The sequence below is a fragment of the Hippocampus guttulatus genome, chromosome 7 (assembly GCF_054856545.1).
Source record: "Hippocampus guttulatus isolate MCC_2025c chromosome 7, RoL_Hgut_1.0, whole genome shotgun sequence".
NCBI lineage: Eukaryota > Metazoa > Chordata > Actinopteri > Syngnathiformes > Syngnathidae > Hippocampus > Hippocampus guttulatus.
The window spans coordinates 8,812,136-8,829,465 of NC_141267.1; the positions used below are offsets into that span (position 1 = coordinate 8,812,136).

The 17,330-nt window shown below is 41.8% G+C and overlaps 1 protein-coding gene and 1 pseudogene across 5 annotated transcripts; one reads left to right on the forward strand and one right to left on the reverse strand.

The window, feature by feature from the left end:
• Positions 1-3,346: 3,346 nt before the first annotated feature.
• LOC147202176 (uncharacterized) lies at positions 3,347-5,633 on the reverse strand (annotated as a pseudogene). The gene is made up of 2 exons (XR_015101489.1): positions 4,755-5,633; positions 3,347-4,477 (listed from the first exon to the last, which is right to left on the reverse strand). The product of XR_015101489.1 is annotated as an uncharacterized LOC147202176 (transcript).
• A 4,863-nt stretch (positions 5,634-10,496) lies between these two features.
• Positions 10,497-17,306, forward strand: ift38 (intraflagellar transport 38). 4 transcript variants are annotated; one of them, XM_086115801.1, is made up of 14 exons: positions 10,497-10,916; positions 11,251-11,393; positions 11,809-11,850; positions 11,973-12,084; positions 12,502-12,586; positions 12,691-12,870; positions 13,640-13,735; positions 13,823-13,906; positions 14,007-14,140; positions 14,542-14,683; positions 15,902-15,974; positions 16,092-16,229; positions 16,415-16,464; positions 16,946-17,306. In XM_086115801.1, the coding sequence occupies exons 3-14, from the start codon at positions 11,829-11,831 to the stop codon at positions 17,105-17,107; spliced, it is 1,278 nt and encodes a 425-aa protein (XP_085971927.1). In that variant the 5' UTR covers positions 10,497-10,916; positions 11,251-11,393; positions 11,809-11,828; the 3' UTR covers positions 17,108-17,306. The 4 variants fall into 4 exon arrangements, with proteins under 4 accessions (XP_085971927.1, XP_085971928.1, XP_085971926.1 ...); XM_086115802.1 differs by having other exon boundaries at positions 11,255-11,393; XM_086115800.1 differs by having other exon boundaries at positions 10,497-11,393.
• Positions 17,307-17,330: the final 24 nt, after the last annotated feature.

A 17,330-nucleotide genomic window follows, 5' to 3' on the forward strand; every position in this document is an offset into this window, starting at 1 on the left:
TTATACTAATTATGGGTGACTTTCATATTCGTATAAATTTCCGGTCTGAACCACCTATCGTGGGGTTTCAGACAACAACTGATTCTTCTGGTTCTACACAAATAAACGAAGTGACACAAAAATTGGTAATACCGGTACTTTACATTTGGTACTAACCTGAGCGTTCGCCAGCTCAAATGTCATGGTAACTGCTATCTTTGACTATTATAAAATGTGAAGTCTTGGCTCATTGCCATGGTCCTGGTGACAATCAAAGCTATAGCAGCCACAATATTAGTTCTTCAACCAATACTGCGCTCTCTGAGTTACTGCCTCTGGCAATTGCTTCCTTTCCGTCTCATATTGGTTGGATGGATAATCTCCCAAACTATTTCAATGCTGTTTTGTTAAATGCCCTCGACTCCCTGGCACCCTTAAGACTTAAACCTCGTCCTGAGAGGCCTACTATGTGCTTTCCAGATGAAACCCGCACATTGCTACAATTATGTGGGAAGCTTGAGTGCAAATTGTATGTGACTAAATTTGAGCTCGTCCATTAGGCATGATGCAATAGCTTGCTGAAATACAAAGAAGCTCTCATTTTAGTTAAAACAAATTATTTCTCCAGAATAACTGTTCTCAATAAAAACAACCTTAAATAATTCTTTGATACAGTGATAGATAGATAGATATCCGAGTCCACGGGAAATATGGTATTTCCTTCCACTGCTATGCAAATGACTGTCAGATCTATGTCCCGCACAGCAAAAAAGACACTTTCTCATTGAGGCCACTTTTGTCCTATTTAGAGGAAATCAAGACCTGGATGGCACTGAATTTCTTCAATTTCAATGAAAACAGAAGTGATGGTGTTTAGTCCCATCCTGCTGACCTGGGCGCCCTGGCTCCTGATCTAAAGCGAACAGTCTTGCACTTGGGTCTTAAACTGGACAGTGACTTTTACATTGGACTGGCAAACTGGTGCAGTTGTTAAATCTAGCTTCTTTCATCTTAGGGTCAGCTAGTCCTCCAGGAAGCGTCTCCAGTTAGTCCAAAATGCTGATGCTCTCCTCTTGACAGGTACTCTCAAGAGGGAGCATAACTCCTACTCTTGCATCCCCTCACTGGCTCCCGATACATGTTAAGAGTTCTTTTTTAAGATTCTTTGTTTACAGTGCTGGTTCTTTTAAAGTACGGAGCCCCTGAGGGGACATGGAAGGAAGAAAAAAAAAAAACCACATTCCAAAAACATGAATTCCAGGTTAATGGAACACTCAAAATTGTCCCGAGGTGTGACTGAGTGCGAATGGTTGTTCGTCTATGTGTGCCCTGCGATTGGCTGGCTGTTCGGAAAATGGATGGATTGAATGGGTTATTTGCTTTTGTTTTTTGGTTTGTTATGTCTGCTTTCACGTTTTCACTGTCATTGCAGCACTTCTTTCTTTCATTGTGGTTTTTTTTCATCTATGTGTTCGTTTTTTTTTGTTTGTATCAATCCTGTGCTTGTAATCTTTGGCAGTTTGCAGCATTTCTTACTTGCAGTGTTTTTGTTTTGCAGTTGTTGTGTGTGTTTTTTAGTTTGCATGTGTATGTTTCTTTTTTTGTTTGGATCCTTAGTTGTTTGGTTGCAACATCCCTGTGTTTGCAGCATTTGGCCGTTTGCAGCTCATTTGCCCCTGTCATCCAGCGTAGGCCTGGGCTCACGGTTCAAGTTTCTCTCCTCTTATGTGGAGTTCTTCCCATGTTTTTTTTTCAGGTACTCGAGCTTTTTCCCACATTTCCAAAACATGCTTGTTAATGAAATACTTTATAGGTGTGAATGTGAGTGTTAATGGTTGTTGTCTAGTTGTGGGCTGTGGTTGACTGGCGCCCAGCCTAGGGTGGACCCAACCTCTTGTCCAAATCAGCTGAGCTCACGCATGACCTTAATTGAGGACAAGCGTCAAGCACTACATAAAATGGATGGTGGCTAGTGAAAAACAATGTTGAAGACACTATTCCAGTTTTAGAACTATTTTGTAATCTGATTAATAAATTAGGGCACTCAGTGAGTGTGTCAATATTTGTCATATTTTACAACTCCTGTAAATATCCTCCCCCTCCAAGCGTTGGGAAAAATGTGCTAATTCCGGCAATAATGTGATGTAAAAATTCCCCACACATTAATCTCAACTTAAATAAATGGGTTCCATGTTTACACACTGCATTTACCTGCGTTGCCCAAGGACACACAAGACATGAGTGTGTACGGAGCCCCTAAGGGGACATGGAAGGGAAAAAAAAACTTTGCGAGATCTCGCAAAGTATTCCAAAGTATTGCGAGATCTCGCAATCTTTATTTATTTATTTTTAATGCTCGTTGGCGTGCTTCCGGGTCATCGTACGTGTAACCGAAAACAACAATTATGGAGCGTGTTCAACCGTTCGTGAGTTTAATAGAATTTTACTTTGAAATTGGCTTGAAATACAAAGCCATTAAATCTGTTCTTGATGTTAAGTACGGTTTCCAAATAAGCGAAAGACATTTGAAGGGGAGTGCTGAACCAAAGACGACTATTTCGTCGGAAAACGTTCAATGACTTGGGAGTCCTGGTTGACTTCATTCGCAACCAATTGCAGCATTCCGGACAACTACACGGTTACAGGTGGATGGATGTACAGTAAGTGTAGAGAATATGGACTTCTTGTCAGGAAAGAGGTCGTTCGTCTGGTCCTGAAAGAGTTGGATCCGAGAGGAGTGTCGTTAAGGCAAGCAAGACGTCTGAGACGGCGAAACTACTTATCCAAAGGGCCCACATTTTATATGGCACATGGACTCCTATGACAAACTGAAGCCATTTGGAATTTGTATCAATGGGGCTATTGATGGTTTTTCAAGGAAAATAATGTGGCTCAATGCCTACATAACAAGTAGTGACCCGAAGTTGATTGGAGGTTACTACGTCGAAGTTGTGCACCGTTTGGGGGGTTGTCCTCGAATCGTTCGAGCTGATCTTGGGACTGAAAATGGTCACGTTAAAGGCTTCCAAAGATTGAGAGACAAAATAAGATCGAAGAAAAAAGGTGTACTGGGTGGATCTCCAAGTGTGCTCCAAAACCATGATGAGAGAATGGCAAGACTTAAAAATGTTTCTGCTGAAAAGACTCACAATTTTGAGATTGAGGTTTGTAAGAATTTGTCAATGTGAATAAAATGTGTTCCAAATCATTCTTAACAGTTTTTTAAACACAAGAAACCACCTGCTGAAGAAAGTGAGGAGTGACAATTACATAGTCATCATTTACAGGCAGGTGAAAATTCAATTGGGATGATGTACAATTATGCAGGAATACTCTTCAGCATCCACGTTGGTTAAGTATTTGTCGATAAAGTCAGCAACCAAGAAAGAATGTTTATTTACACCAATAATGCTTTGACAAACAAACATTTTATATTGTAGATCAAATATGTTGTCCTTATACAGGTAGAAAAACAGCAGATAAAAAATGCTTTTAATTGTGATGGTTATATATTATTCGTCATCAAAAGTGTTTCAATTATCCATTGAAGGTGAAGTGATAAAAGAAATGACAATGGTCAAATTCAGGCTTCAATAAATGTTACTTCTCACACCAGTTGAGGAGCCATTATATAGTTTGGTCCAAACACCAAGCAAAACATAGATGGCTGTAATTTATATTTACATTTGAATATAGAATAATAGAATATAAATACCATTCTAATATGATTGGTGTTCGAAAGGAAAACTACTTTCACCAACAGTTACATGTCTCTGAACCCTGAAAACATAATCCTTCTAATTTACGTGGGACAGGAGAAGTGAACTAATCTCTTTTCCTCAATGGACGCTACAGCTTCGTGTTTGCTTTCAAAACTTAGCTTGTAGCCGACGTGTGCACATTTTCAGCATGACGTCTCTGATCCACTGGTGAAAGGACACTTTGATCCTCTCCTCTTTCATCTGTAACTGCTTCAGACAACAGTGTATGCAGAAAATTGGTGAAGATTGCACGGCTGTCTGTCCTATGTGTTGTGTTATTTTGACTTCAAAATGGCGCCGCGAGAGTGGCTGCCTTTCCAGCAGCTCCTATATTTTGTATATTTTATATTCTTCCTTTCATAACTTTGCTGCTGTGAATTGGGAATTTCTCCATTGCGAGACTAATAAAGGTTTTCTTATCTTAAAGAGTAGTGGTGAGGGCCTCTCTGAGGTGTAAATACAAGTTCACAGCCTGAAATGGATCTTTTGGTGGCATTAGATCGGACTGGGCCATTAAAAAAGCACACAATGCAAATACATCCGGATCACAAGGCATGGTCAAACGAAAGACACACTGGCTTTTGCACAGTTGAACTTCTTCATTGTCAACTGGGGAGAGGAAGTCCCTTGTACCATAAAGTTCAGGTAACGTATACATCACGTTGGGCCGACCACTGGGGACATTCATGTTCTTTGAGGGCCTGATGAGATGGCTGTTCCAAACCATCCAACTCATCCTGATGAAAATAATATACAGACAGATTAAATAAGAGTTGCACAGTCATATCAGCTTTTATGAGCAAGAAATTTTAACATGAAGCTGCTTTTTTTTGTCTCACTCCTCCCCTCTCATGTGTACCACATCTCACCACTCCCCACTATTCCTTCACCCTGTGATAACACACCATTATCTTCTTTCCTTCTTTCGTGTTCCTGTCCACTTTCCCATCAACTCACTCTCACATACAAAAATACACATTTAATTAATGAGTCTATCAGAATGTATGAACTCACCTGAATAAGTCCCATGCAACAAAATTGTAGGATGTTTTTGTCCAGAAATCCACCATCAAAGAAGCCATTGTCTCTGAGGTCTGTGAAGAGGGATAACCAGAACTCCATGCACTGGCTGCGAAGAAACCGCCACCAATATTCAATTCTTTGATTGGCGGTGCTGGCTCCATCCAAGTAACTGTCAAGAGTGCTGCCTGGCGGTATTGGCACCAGGAAACGCTGGAAGCCTTTAACGTGACCATTTTCAGTCCCAAGATCAGCTCGAACGATTCGAGGACAACCCCCCAAACGGTGCACAACTTCGACGTAGTAACCTCCATTCAACTTCGGGTCACTACTTGTTATGTAGGCATTGAGCCACATTATTTTCCTTGAAAAACCATCAATAGCCCCACTGATACAAATTCCAAATGGCTTCAGTTTGTCATAGGAGTCCATGTGCCATATAAAATTTGGGCCCTTTGGATAAGTAGTTTCGCCGTCTCAGACGTCTTGCTTGCCTTAACGACACTCCTCTCGGATCCAACTCTTTCAGGACCAGACGAACGACCTCTTTCCTGACAAGAAGTCCATATTCTCTGCACTTACTGTACATCCATCCACCTGTAACCGTGTAGTTGTCCGGAATGCTGCAATTGGTTGCGAATGAAGTCAACCAGGACTCCCAAGTCATTGAACGTTTTCCGACGAAATAGTCGTCTTTGGTTCAGCACTCCCCTTCAAATGTCTTTCGCTTATTTGGAAACCGTACTTAACATCAAGAACAGATTTAATGGCTTTGTATTCCAAGCCAATTTCAAAGTAAAATTCTATTAAACTCACGAACGGTTGAACACGCTCCATAATTGTTGTTTTCGGTTACACGTACGATGACCCGGAAGCACGCCAACGAGCATTAAAAATAAATAAATAAAGATTGCGAGATCTCGCAATACTTTGGAATACTTTGCGAGATCTCGCAAAGTTTTTTTTTTCCTTCCATGTCCCCTTAGGGGCTCCGTACACACTCATGTCTTGTGTGTCCTTGGGCAACGCAGGTAAATGCAGTGTGTAAACATGGAACCCATTTATTTAAATTGAGATTAATGTGTGGGGAATTTTTACATCACATTATTGCCGGAATTAGCACATTTTTCCCAACGCTTGGAGGGGGAGGATATTTACAGGAGTTGTAAAATATGACAAATATTGACACACTCACTGAGTGCCCTAATTTATTAATCAGATTACAAAATAGTTCTAAAACTGGAATAGTGTCTTCAACATTGTTTTTCACTAGCCACCATCCATTTTATGTAGTGCTTGACGCTTGTCCTCAATTAAGGTCATGCGTGAGCTCAGCTGATTTGGACAAGAGGTTGGGTCCACCCTAGGCTGGGCGCCAGTCAACCACAGCCCACAACTAGACAACAACCATTAACACTCACATTCACACCTATAAAGTATTTCATTAACAAGCATGTTTTGGAAATGTGGGAAAAAGCTCGAGTACCTGAAAAAAAAACATGGGAAGAACTCCACATAAGAGGAGAGAAACTTGAACCGTGAGCCCAGGCCTACGCTGGATGACAGGGGCAAATGAGCTGCAAACGGCCAAATGCTGCAAACACAGGGATGTTGCAACCAAACAACTAAGGATCCAAACAAAAAAAGAAACATACACATGCAAACTAAAAAACACACACAACAACTGCAAAACAAAAACACTGCAAGTAAGAAATGCTGCAAACTGCCAAAGATTACAAGCACAGGATTGATACAAACAAAAAAAAAACGAACACATAGATGAAAAAAAAACCACAATGAAAGAAGTGCTGCAATGACAGTGAAAACGTGAAAACAGACATAACAAACCAAAAAACAAAAGCAAATAACCCATTCAATCCATCCATTTTCCGAACAGCCAGCCAATCGCAGGGCACACATAGACGAACAACCATTCGCACTCAGTCACACCTCGGGACAATTTTGAGTGTTCCATTAACCTGGAATTCATGTTTTTGGAATGTGGGAGGAAACCGGAGTACCCGGGGAACACCCACACAAGCACGGAGAGAACATGCAAACTCAACAAAGAAAATGGGGATGATCTGGCCTCACAGGACTGGTCCGGTGGTGCCCCCTCTTGGCCTCGTGAACATCCATTTACAATACATGCTGATTTATATAGCGCTTGCACAACAGCGGCAGCTGTAACAAAGCGCTTAACAAAACAGTTAACATAAAGTTAAACAATAAACACAACACATAACAAATTTTTGTGTTGTGAACTTGCAATATTTGTTTTTTTTTAATCGTTTTTGAGCTGATTTGTTTTGGACCCCACGTTTCATTTTTGTGTGTTTGTCTACCATTTGTGTGGTGCTTTGTGATGTTTGCTTCAACTTACTTGCTGTGATTACAGCATTTCTTTCTTGCCTTTTTGTGTTTTCCACAATGTTTGTTTTTTTTTGCATCAATCCTGTTCTTGTGGTGTTTGCTTGTTTGCATTTCTTCCTTTCAGTGTTTTTGGTTTGCATCTCTTTTCCCCGGCATTTTGATTTTCTAGCGTTCGGCCGTGAGCAGCATGCTCGCCCCTGCCGGCCACCATAGAGGACATTGATTGTAATTAAATCATTTTATCAAGAGCACTAAGTGGAGAAATGTAATGACAATTCTGTGGGTCCATAACAGAAGGGCCCTAGAAAATATCTTCCATTTGTAGTATTTGTATTGTTTCATGGGGCTCAAATTAATTTACACAAGCTTAACTTTTTTCTATGGCACATTGTGAAGAGAACGACAGCGTGTACCTTGAATAAGGCCACACAAATGGGATGAAAACAACATCCACCAAATGTAAAACTAAGCCCACTGTCTACCAATAAACATTTTTTAAATCACAAACATTCTGTATTTGTTTTCTTGTTTTAGGACTCATTTTGTGCTGCCCTGCAGAATTTATCTACTAAAATTCCCTCAAAGAATTACAGTATCTCTTGAATTATGTTTTAAATCAACTTCTTGTTCCAATAATGTTTCAGTTCCTTCACTGACCCAATGTAGACCCTGGCAGGTTAAATGGCCTGATCATCCTGATGACAGGACAAAAAAAGATTGATGTTGAATAATGCAGATGTTCAAAAGTGGTACATGTAATCCCTAACATGTAAAAAAAAAAAGTTCACACATCAGTTTAAAATCTTTATGTGGTCACACTGTCTATTCAGGGGTGCTGGAGAGGAGGGTCCGTCAGGAAGTCGAGCCTCAGATTGAGGAGGAGCAGTGTGGTTTTCGTCCCGGCCGTGGAACAGTGGACCAGCTCTACACCCTTAGCAGGGTCCTCGAGGGTATGTGGGAATTCGCCCAACCAGTCTACATGTGTTTTGTGGACTTGGAGAAGGCGTTTGACCGTGTCCCCCGGGGAGTTCTGTGGGGGGTCCTTCGTGGGTATGGGGTACCGAACCCCCTGATACGGGCTGTTCGGTCACTATACCACCGATGTCAGAGTTTGGTTCGCATTGCCGGCAGTAAGTCGGAATCGTTTCCAGTGGGGGTAGGACTCCGCCAAGGCTGCCCTTTGTCGCCGATTCTGTTCATAACCTTTATGGACAGAATTTCTAGGCGCAGCCGAAGCGTTGAGGGGATCCGTTTTGGGGGCCTCAGTATTGTATCCCTGCTTTTTGCAGATGATGTGGTGCTGTTGGCTCCTTCAAACGGGTCTCTCCAACTCTCACTGGAGCGGTTCGCAGCCGAGTGTGAAGCGGTTGGGATGAAGATCAGCACCTCCAAATCTGAAACCATGGTCCTCAGTCGGAAAAGGGTGGAGTGTCCCCTCCGGGTCGGGGAGGAGATCTTGCCCCAAGTGGAGGAGTTCAAGTATCTTGGGGTCTTGTTCACGAGTGGGGGCAGGAGGGAGCGGGAGATCGACAGGCGGATCGGTGCAGCGTCTGCTGTGATGCAGACGTTGTATCGGTCTGTCGTGGTGAAGAAGGAGCTGAGCCAAAGGGCGAAGCTCTCAATTTACCGGTCGATCTACGTTCCAACCCTCATCTATGGTCACGAGCTATGGGTCGTGACCGAAAGAACGAGATCCCGGTTACAAGCGGCCGAAATGAGTTTTCTCCGCAGGGTGTCCGGGCTCTCCCTTAGAGATAAGGTGAGAAGCTCGGTCATCCGGGAGGGGCTCAGAGTCAAGCCGCTTCTCCTCCACATCGAGAGGAGCCAGATGAGGTGGCTTGGGCATCTGATTCGGTTGCCCCCCTGAGCGCCTCCCTGGTGAGGTGTTCCGGGCATGTCCCACCGGGAGGAGACCCCGAGGAAGACCCAGGACACGCTGGAGAGACTATGTCACCCAGCTGGCCTGGGAACGTCTCGGGATCCCCCGGAGAGAGCTGGAAGAAGTAGCTAGGGAGAGGGAAGTCTGGGTTTCCCTGCTAAAGCTGTTGCCCCCGCGACCCGGCCCCGGATAAGCGGTAGATGATGGATGGATGGATGGATGGTCACACTGTGCGGCTGCACTTTAACTCGTGCAGTTTTCCTCCTGAAACAATATTCAACAACAAACTGTTCACTGTGGTACTTCAATGGTTTATTTTGAATATTGCTCAAAACCTTTAACTCAAGTTGGGAGAGTGTACTTCTTTAAAACGTATATTGCTCAATGGCTGAAAACCTACACATGAAACAAATGGGGAAATTGTGTAGCAAATGAGAATTTACAACCGTCCTGATTAAAACGATAGCATAACATTTGAACTTTAAGTCACTACTCAACTTTTGTCAGTGTAGAAATTAAAACGTAAAGCAATGCAATGGTTGCCGGTGTAGCTGATTCATAGGATGTGAGCTTTGAAGCATAGCACAAAGTTCTTGGGTGAACCACGAGGCCACTTGTGCGCAGACAGGCGTCCGGGTGAGTCACCACTCTTCTGCGGCCCTGTTCGAGTCTTCGTCAGCTACGGCGCAGTCAAGCCGCTCCACACCGGGAAGCGCTAAGTCATTTTTGTTCAGCTTCTCCAGGAAAGACGACAGCAGTCGTTTGTTCAAATGGTCCGTCAGGGTCCTCTCCTGGTCGACGCGCACCGTCTCCACATTTCTAGCCGACAGCGTTTCTTCCGCATCGGCGTCTGAGCCGAGCGTGCAGTGGCTCAAGCGCAAGCCGTTCAGCTGCTCTTCCTCGGCGGGCAGATGCTCAATCGGCCTCACGGCGTCCGTCCTCGACTCCGATTCCATTCGTGACGTTAGGGTGGTTTGCAAAGCGGCGTTTTCTATCTCTTTCAGTCGCTTACTGTCAAAGCCACGGACAGGAGATTGGTTTGCTGTGGCAGAGCCGTTTTGAAGAGGTTCACCGCTTTGCTCCATGGTGCTAAGCTGTAGCAATACTGCTCGAAGAAAGAACGCTCGGTTCTGGTAAACACGTGAAGGTGTCGCCTCCCTGTGGCCGACAAGACACTTGAACAACTAACTTCCTTGTCCGTCCAGTACAGAACTCAACTTTCCACATCGACACTGGGTTCAAATGTTGGCTTCTAGATTTTCTAAGACTTTCAAAAATTAAGTTGTGGGTAAAAAATCTCAACTCAACTTCATACAGGTTAGTTTCAAGACACCTCCTGTATGGAGAAACTAGTTGCATGCATTGCTCCAGTGTGATTTTGGCCAATTGCTCCAGACAAGCAGTCTCAAACTCTTGATTTGACCTGGGGTTTGTTGTTTACACAAATTACATTAAAAAAAAGAAGATTGAATTCAAGTCAGGTGTTTGGCTGGGTCATACAGTCATTTGCATGAAGTCATGTGTCAGTTGTGAACAAAAGGGCGCCTCGCTCTTGCTCTTTTCAAGAGCCCACACAACTCTTGTGTGACTGCACTGGGCTAAAGTGGTGGCGGTTAGAGCACTCAGAGGAGGGAGAGACGGCAGAACAAGGACAAACAACAGAAACATGCTTTCAAGCAATATTTAAGAAAATAAGGGAGGGCAGGAAAATGAGTTACATCTGGACAGCTCTAAAGTTTGACAATACAAAGGCAGAATGCAATACTAATGAAGGTGCCAGTCTTTAATATGACTGTTGCTGCTTGGGCATCTCACAGACACAAAAGGTTACTAAGACACCTGGGAACTGCTTTAAATTGTGAGCAAAATTCACAAAACCATGAATGTGGCCTCCTTCTGCAAGGGTGAGTGCACTTTTGAAATCATAGTTTTAATTGCTGCCAATTTGAAATCACAGTTTTATTTGGTGTCAATATATTAACACTAACTAATAATCATATAAAGAGTAATAACAACGGTGTGATAGACTCAAAGGTCCTACTACTGTACCAACACGAATGTAAAGGTAAGGGAGTTGATGACTGATCCTTTCTTCAAATGGCTCCAAATTCAAATTAAGGTCACCCGAATTTAAACGGGGAAAATGTCTGCTTGGTAATTTATAATCGCTATGGCGCAATAAAAAAACAATACGCAAAAAACAAATGATTCAGAATGTTTCTTTTTTGTACCGCAAAGACAGAATATGGCGCCCGACCCAACATCGTCGCCTCCCATTGGACTGGACTCGAGCAAAGCAATTCATGATTGGACAGGCAGCATTGGCTCTTCCTTGTAGAAGAACATCTCCGAGGACGACTGTCCGAATTGCTGGTCAACAGGTAACCATTGGTGACTCTCTGTAAACACTGAAACTGATCTATTTAGTCATTTTAACAACGTAGGTGATTAAATGATACACCGTAGGTTGTGTCAGATGCAGCGACTACGCGTTCATTTAGGGTTTTCCACCAACAGCATCGTCTGCTGAAAGGCACAAACGCTTCCAATGTCAACGGAAATGTGCATTAAATGATAAAAATGTATTTAGCCACAAAATCGTCTCAATTATCGATATCTAGTTATCTTGGGTCGAGAGTTAAAGCGGTAACGAGCGATGTTAACACGTTCTCTTTCCAAACGTTCTATACTTTGCATTTTTGCTAGATATATTAAATCTGCAGTCTGCTTGAATCAACACCGAAATTCATTCATCGTTACTTACTCTTGTGTTTTTCCCCCCACTTTCCAAACCAGTGTGGACAACACGAGTCACAATGTCTTTCAGAGATTTGAGAAGTAAGCTGTCCTCGTCATCTGCTACTTAACACACCAGACTCAAGAAATTTATATGTGCTATTTTTGCACCCGTGAATGGGTTGTGTCACATTTGTTAATTTTCAACACCTTTTCAACGACAGATTTCACTGAAATGATGAGAGCTTTGGGCTATCCTCGCTTGATTTCGTTGGAGAATTTCAGAACACCTAACTTCAATCTGGTGGCAGAAATCATGATATGGCTCGTTAAAAGGTACATTCTTGTCTATCAGTTCCGTCAGGCCTATCCAAGTACCTGTCTACTGATCCATACATTCTCCTCCTATTTAGAACATCAATGCATCTCTAACTGAAACAAGCACTTTTAGAAATAGAAGATAAAAAAATAATGTTGTACAGTACTTGATTCTTTTGTTTATCTGTGTATTTTTACTGCAAATGATGTGTGGAGTGAGTCATTGTTGAGATAAGATGCTGACACAGTACATGTAATTTGAAGCAGTCATTATCTAACAGAAGATTCGCAGTGCTTGGTTGTTTCCGTTCACATTTGATGTGTGGACTGGCACTATTGACAACTGTGTTAACAAACAATCAGGAAGTAAAGTTTTAATGTAATACTGTACGTCCCCTTCAAGAAACATTGTCACCCCCCATTCCAATTGTATAGATATGAACCTCAGATGGATATTCCTACAGATGTGGACACAGAGTCAGACCGAGTATTCTTCATAAAGGCCGTGGCTCAGTTCATGGTAATATGTTGTCTTAAGCAAATAAAACAATGTAGTTGCACTAGTTGTTTTCACACAATGCAATGTAGAACCTACTGCTCAGCTCATGTCTGTCCTTGATGTAGGCAACCAAAGCGCACGTCAAGGTGAACACCAAGCGCCTCTACCAGGCTGATGGCTACGCAGTGAAAGAGATGTTAAAGATCACATCAGTGCTGTACAGTGCAATGAAGACCAAGCAGATGGGCCTGGAAGATAGAGTGGAGGAGGACAGCATCAAGTTTAAGTTTGACATTGGTTCACGGGTAAGATGATAATTCACATAAATGAGGTTATTATGTATATTGGACCTATTGAGAGGAAACCGTCAGCACATAGGTCCTGCTCCAGCAAAAAAAACAAAAAAACAGGTGACTTTGGACTAATGTATTTTAACAAGATGTAAAAAATAAATATAAAGTATTAGAGCAACATGAAGCCACAACAGATTTTTTTGTGAAGAATAAACACCAATTGAAGTACAGTCATGAAGGGGAACAAAATAGATGAAAACGGTACTTTAATTTTTTTTTAAATTAAAAAATAAAAAAGTGGCACGTGCAAAATTATTCACCACCTTGAGTTAATACTCAATGACAATAAAGGGGCCGAATAACATTGCACGCCCCGCTTTTCAGTTTTTTAATTCCAAAAGAAGTTTAAAATATTGCATGAATTTCGTTGCACTTCATTGTGTCCCACTTGGTGTAGATTCTTCCACCCCCAAAAATCCAATTTCATATCTTTGAAGCTTGGAATGTGACAAAATGTCCAACATTTCAAGTGGCTGAATACTTTCGCGAGCCACTGTACTTATAGTGCAGCACAGTATTCTCATATTCTAAGATTTTTAACTTTGTATTTTTTGCATAGCTTCACACCTCTGAAAGCTACAACCACGATAAAAAAAATAAATCATTTTAAAATGAATACATTTGGATATAGCTGTATTCTAAGATGTTTGCATTGATGCACTGATGTACATTCTCTTCGGTTGTTATTGTTTTACTAAGTCTCCTTGTGTTTTCCTGTTAGATTTCTGACCTCAAGGCAGCTCGGCAGCTAGCGTCGGAAGTCACGTCGAGAGGAGCATCTTTGTTTGATTTACTGGGCAAGGAGCTGGAACTTAGGGTGACTAGAAACATCAGGAATTGAATGATTTTGAGTCCTTATTATCTTCAAGAATGTTGAATGTGAGTGTATATGCATTATGTTTAGGAAAAAAGAACTGCAGCCATTGCAAGACCTCTGGAGATCGATGTGACTGAGAAGGCCCTGAGAGTAGCCATCAGGGAGGCCCGAGTCAGTATTACTTTTTATTTACTATATTTTTAGATTCATCAATCAGAATCAGAATCATGATGATTCTGATCAATTTACATTTATTGTGTTTGTTCTCAAGGAAACAGTGGAGAAAACCAAAGAGATGCTGAATAGCATTGTTTCTGATGAGGCCAGCCTGGATGCCAAGATAGAAAAGAAGAAACAGGAGCTGGAGAGGAGTCGGAAGAGACTTCAGACACTGCAAAGTGTGCGGTCAGTTAACACTGTTGCCACAAATTAATCAGACAGTAGACCCCTCTGTCACGGAGCATATGTGCCAATGTTTTTCAATGGTGTTGGGACACAAAGTCCTCACACTCAGGTGTGTGGCCTCACACACATTTGAGATGACCAATAAAAAGGTACTAATCAATTCTGTTAATATATCGTATGCTGATGAACCTGTCAGCTAAAATATTCATTGTGGGGTTTTATCATGAATGATGTAGCTGATTCCTTGAATGTGTCCTCTGTGTAACAGTTGTCACTGTAAGAGATCAAATTCAAGATGACACTTTTTGTTCTGCATTTTCTAAATTCATTGATCAACCAAAGTTTTCATGCTCATGTCAACAGAAGATATACTGAAACATTTCTCTTTCATATTGTGTTAGACCTGCGTTCATGGACGAATATGAAAAGATTGAAGAAGACCTGCAGAAGCAGTATGAGATCTATGTGGCAAAGTTCAAAAACCTTTGTTTTCTGGAGTCTCAGCTTGAAGATTACCATAAACTGGAGCAAGAGCGGTTTGAGGTGGGTGATTGTATTTTGCTGGTATGATAACCGTGAGCAAAAATATGGCAGAATCACGGTATTAAAAATACAGCACAAAAAACCCCTAACAATTATATGGACCAAATATGGAATATTTGGTACATTAAGACACATGTATCAAGTTGACTTAAAATAAATCGATATTAACATTCATCTTCAGTTTAGATTCTTCATCCATCCATTATCTGAATCTCTTTATCCTCACGAGTGTCATGGGTGTGCTGGAGCCTATCCTAGCTGACTTCAGGTATGAGGCGAGGTACACACCGAACTGTTGCCAGCCAATCGCAGCACACACAAAAACAATCGGAATGATCAATCAACCTAATGTGCATATTTTTGGAATTTGGGACGAAACCAGAGTACCGGTACCCGAAGAAAACCGCCGCAGGTATGGGGAGAACATTCAAATTCCACACGTGGCCAGGGCCTGGAATCGAACCCCGGACCTCTGCACTGTGAGGCGGATGTGCTAAGCAGTCAACTTCCGTGTCGCTCGCTCCACTTTAGATTGATAAGAATAAATTAATATGAACATTCTTCTTTAGATTCTCGCCATCAGTGGTGAGCTACTGTTAGAACAGACCTGCTGACTACCGCAGCTTAGCTCCGACCAGTCTATGGCTCCGGAATGTTAGTCTAAAATGTTATGTATCTACAACCTCCGATGAGGCCTGTATGTTTTTAGATGCATTCACAAAACATACCGGAATTCTAAACGTCACGTAACATCCATTTGTTTCCTTATTTCGTTTTAAAATGTGCAGCACAGTGTAGTAGTGGTTAGGAGATAGCACCAAGTCAAAAGATTCAAATCTCGGCTCAGGCCCTCCTGTGTGTGTTTTACATGTTCACCTTTTATTTGATGGCTTACCACGACTTCCTCCAACATTCCAGAAACATGCACATTGGGGTAATTGCAAACTCGAATCTGTCCATCGATGTAATGTGAGTGAGTTGTCAGAATGGTTGGCTTGTGTGCTCTGCAAATGACATGCGACCAGCCTCGGGTGTAGCCTACCTCTTCACGCAAAGTCAGCTGGGAAAGGCAGCAGCTCATTTGCGACCTTAATGAGGACAAGCATTACAGACAATGCATAGAAGGATTTAGTTTAAAATTACTCGCCTGCTAAAAAGTCAGTGTGCCTCACCTTTCTTACTCGCTCCTTGTATGTTGTCCATTTTTTCCCCTCGCAGGAGGCCGAAAACACCCTGAGGATGATGCAGCAAAATCTGAAGGAGGAGGACAGGGATCTAATGAGGAGTTCACGTGAGAACTGAAAATAATGTTAAAATGAATGACATCCAAGCTTCTGCCACTAATGTAGGATGGAGCTGACAACCACTCAAGTGTCCTGTTGCGTTTATTCTATGAAATTTGTTTCAGTGAAAGATGTGGACTCTGACATGGATGTTCTTGAGGATGAAGGTGACATGGACAGTGAATTGGAAGAGTCACGGCCCTCCAATCCACGACCCACTCGAAATGGCTTGATGGCTGCTAAACAGATGGGCGATTTGTTCAGTATGTCAACTTGACCTATTTATTTGTTGAGCATTGATTTAACTTGCGCTATACTGTGGGTCTGTATCGGATGCTTGTTGTTTGATCATCCCAGATGCAAGTTGCAACAGTCAAAATATACATACTTTATAATATGTCCGAACTATTACTTAAAATATGTATACCAGCATTTCTTTTTCTTTCAGGAAGAGGAACAAGATTCATTGGGAACATGCAGGGTGGTGACAGTGATGAGGTAAACGTTTTCACAACGACATATACGGTACATACAGCTACTATCTCTGTCCAAAGAGCAGTCTTTTTTTCTTTAGTTTTGTCTTTAGTATCTCACCCATCTCTTTGCACTCACCTTTGTATTTAAAGCCAACAATAGGCATTTCCAGAAGGCCAAAACAACCAAAAAGACAGGTTTGTATTTTGTACAGGGGCATTGCCTAGTTGATTCTTAGCTTTTTGTGTATTAAAATTAGATCACCCACCCTGATATTTTCCATCACTGGATCATCCAGCTTTTAATAGCCTAAGAGTTGCCATGTAAGATTTTCCTTTGAAATTAGTATACATCTTAATTTCCACTTGTAGTTCAAGGATATTAGCAAGAATCTTAATCTTTAAAAGTATATTCTATCGGGATTTAGTGTGTTCACTGTCAAGATACAACTATGAATACTATGTGGAGCTTTTGTTATGCCTTTTCTGTCTTTTCTCTATTTTAGTCAGAAGACAGCGAGATAGAGGTGGATGAAGAAGAGGAAGACGGCGAGGATGAGAGCAAATTAGACGATGACAGCTTGGAAGACCATGTGGCTACAGCAATACACACGTCGAGGGGACGCACGAGACCTCCTCTTTTCGATGAAAGCGACAATGACTTCTGAATTATAAACATGCCTATTTTTACTCAAATACAGAGGTGGTCTGTCATATATTCAATTTTATATTGTAGCTCATTTTAAAATGATTAACATTGTATTGACTTGTAACATGAGGAATTTGTTAGGGGTGCAACAGAGCATGAATGTACAATAGCTCTTTGTTATTTATCTCAATAAATTGTTTAGTTCTCTCTACCTTTAACTCCAATTTTGATGCTCTTTATTA

Coding starts and splice junctions, on each gene's coding strand:
- ift38 (XM_086115800.1), top strand. CDS start 11,829: ATGTCTTTCAGAGATTTGAGAA. Junction 11,851..11,972: donor GTCTTTCAGAGATTTGAGAA/GTAAGCTGTCCT, acceptor TTTCAACGACAG/ATTTCACTGAAATGATGAGA. Junction 12,587..12,690: donor AGGCCGTGGCTCAGTTCATG/GTAATATGTTGT, acceptor TCCTTGATGTAG/GCAACCAAAGCGCACGTCAA.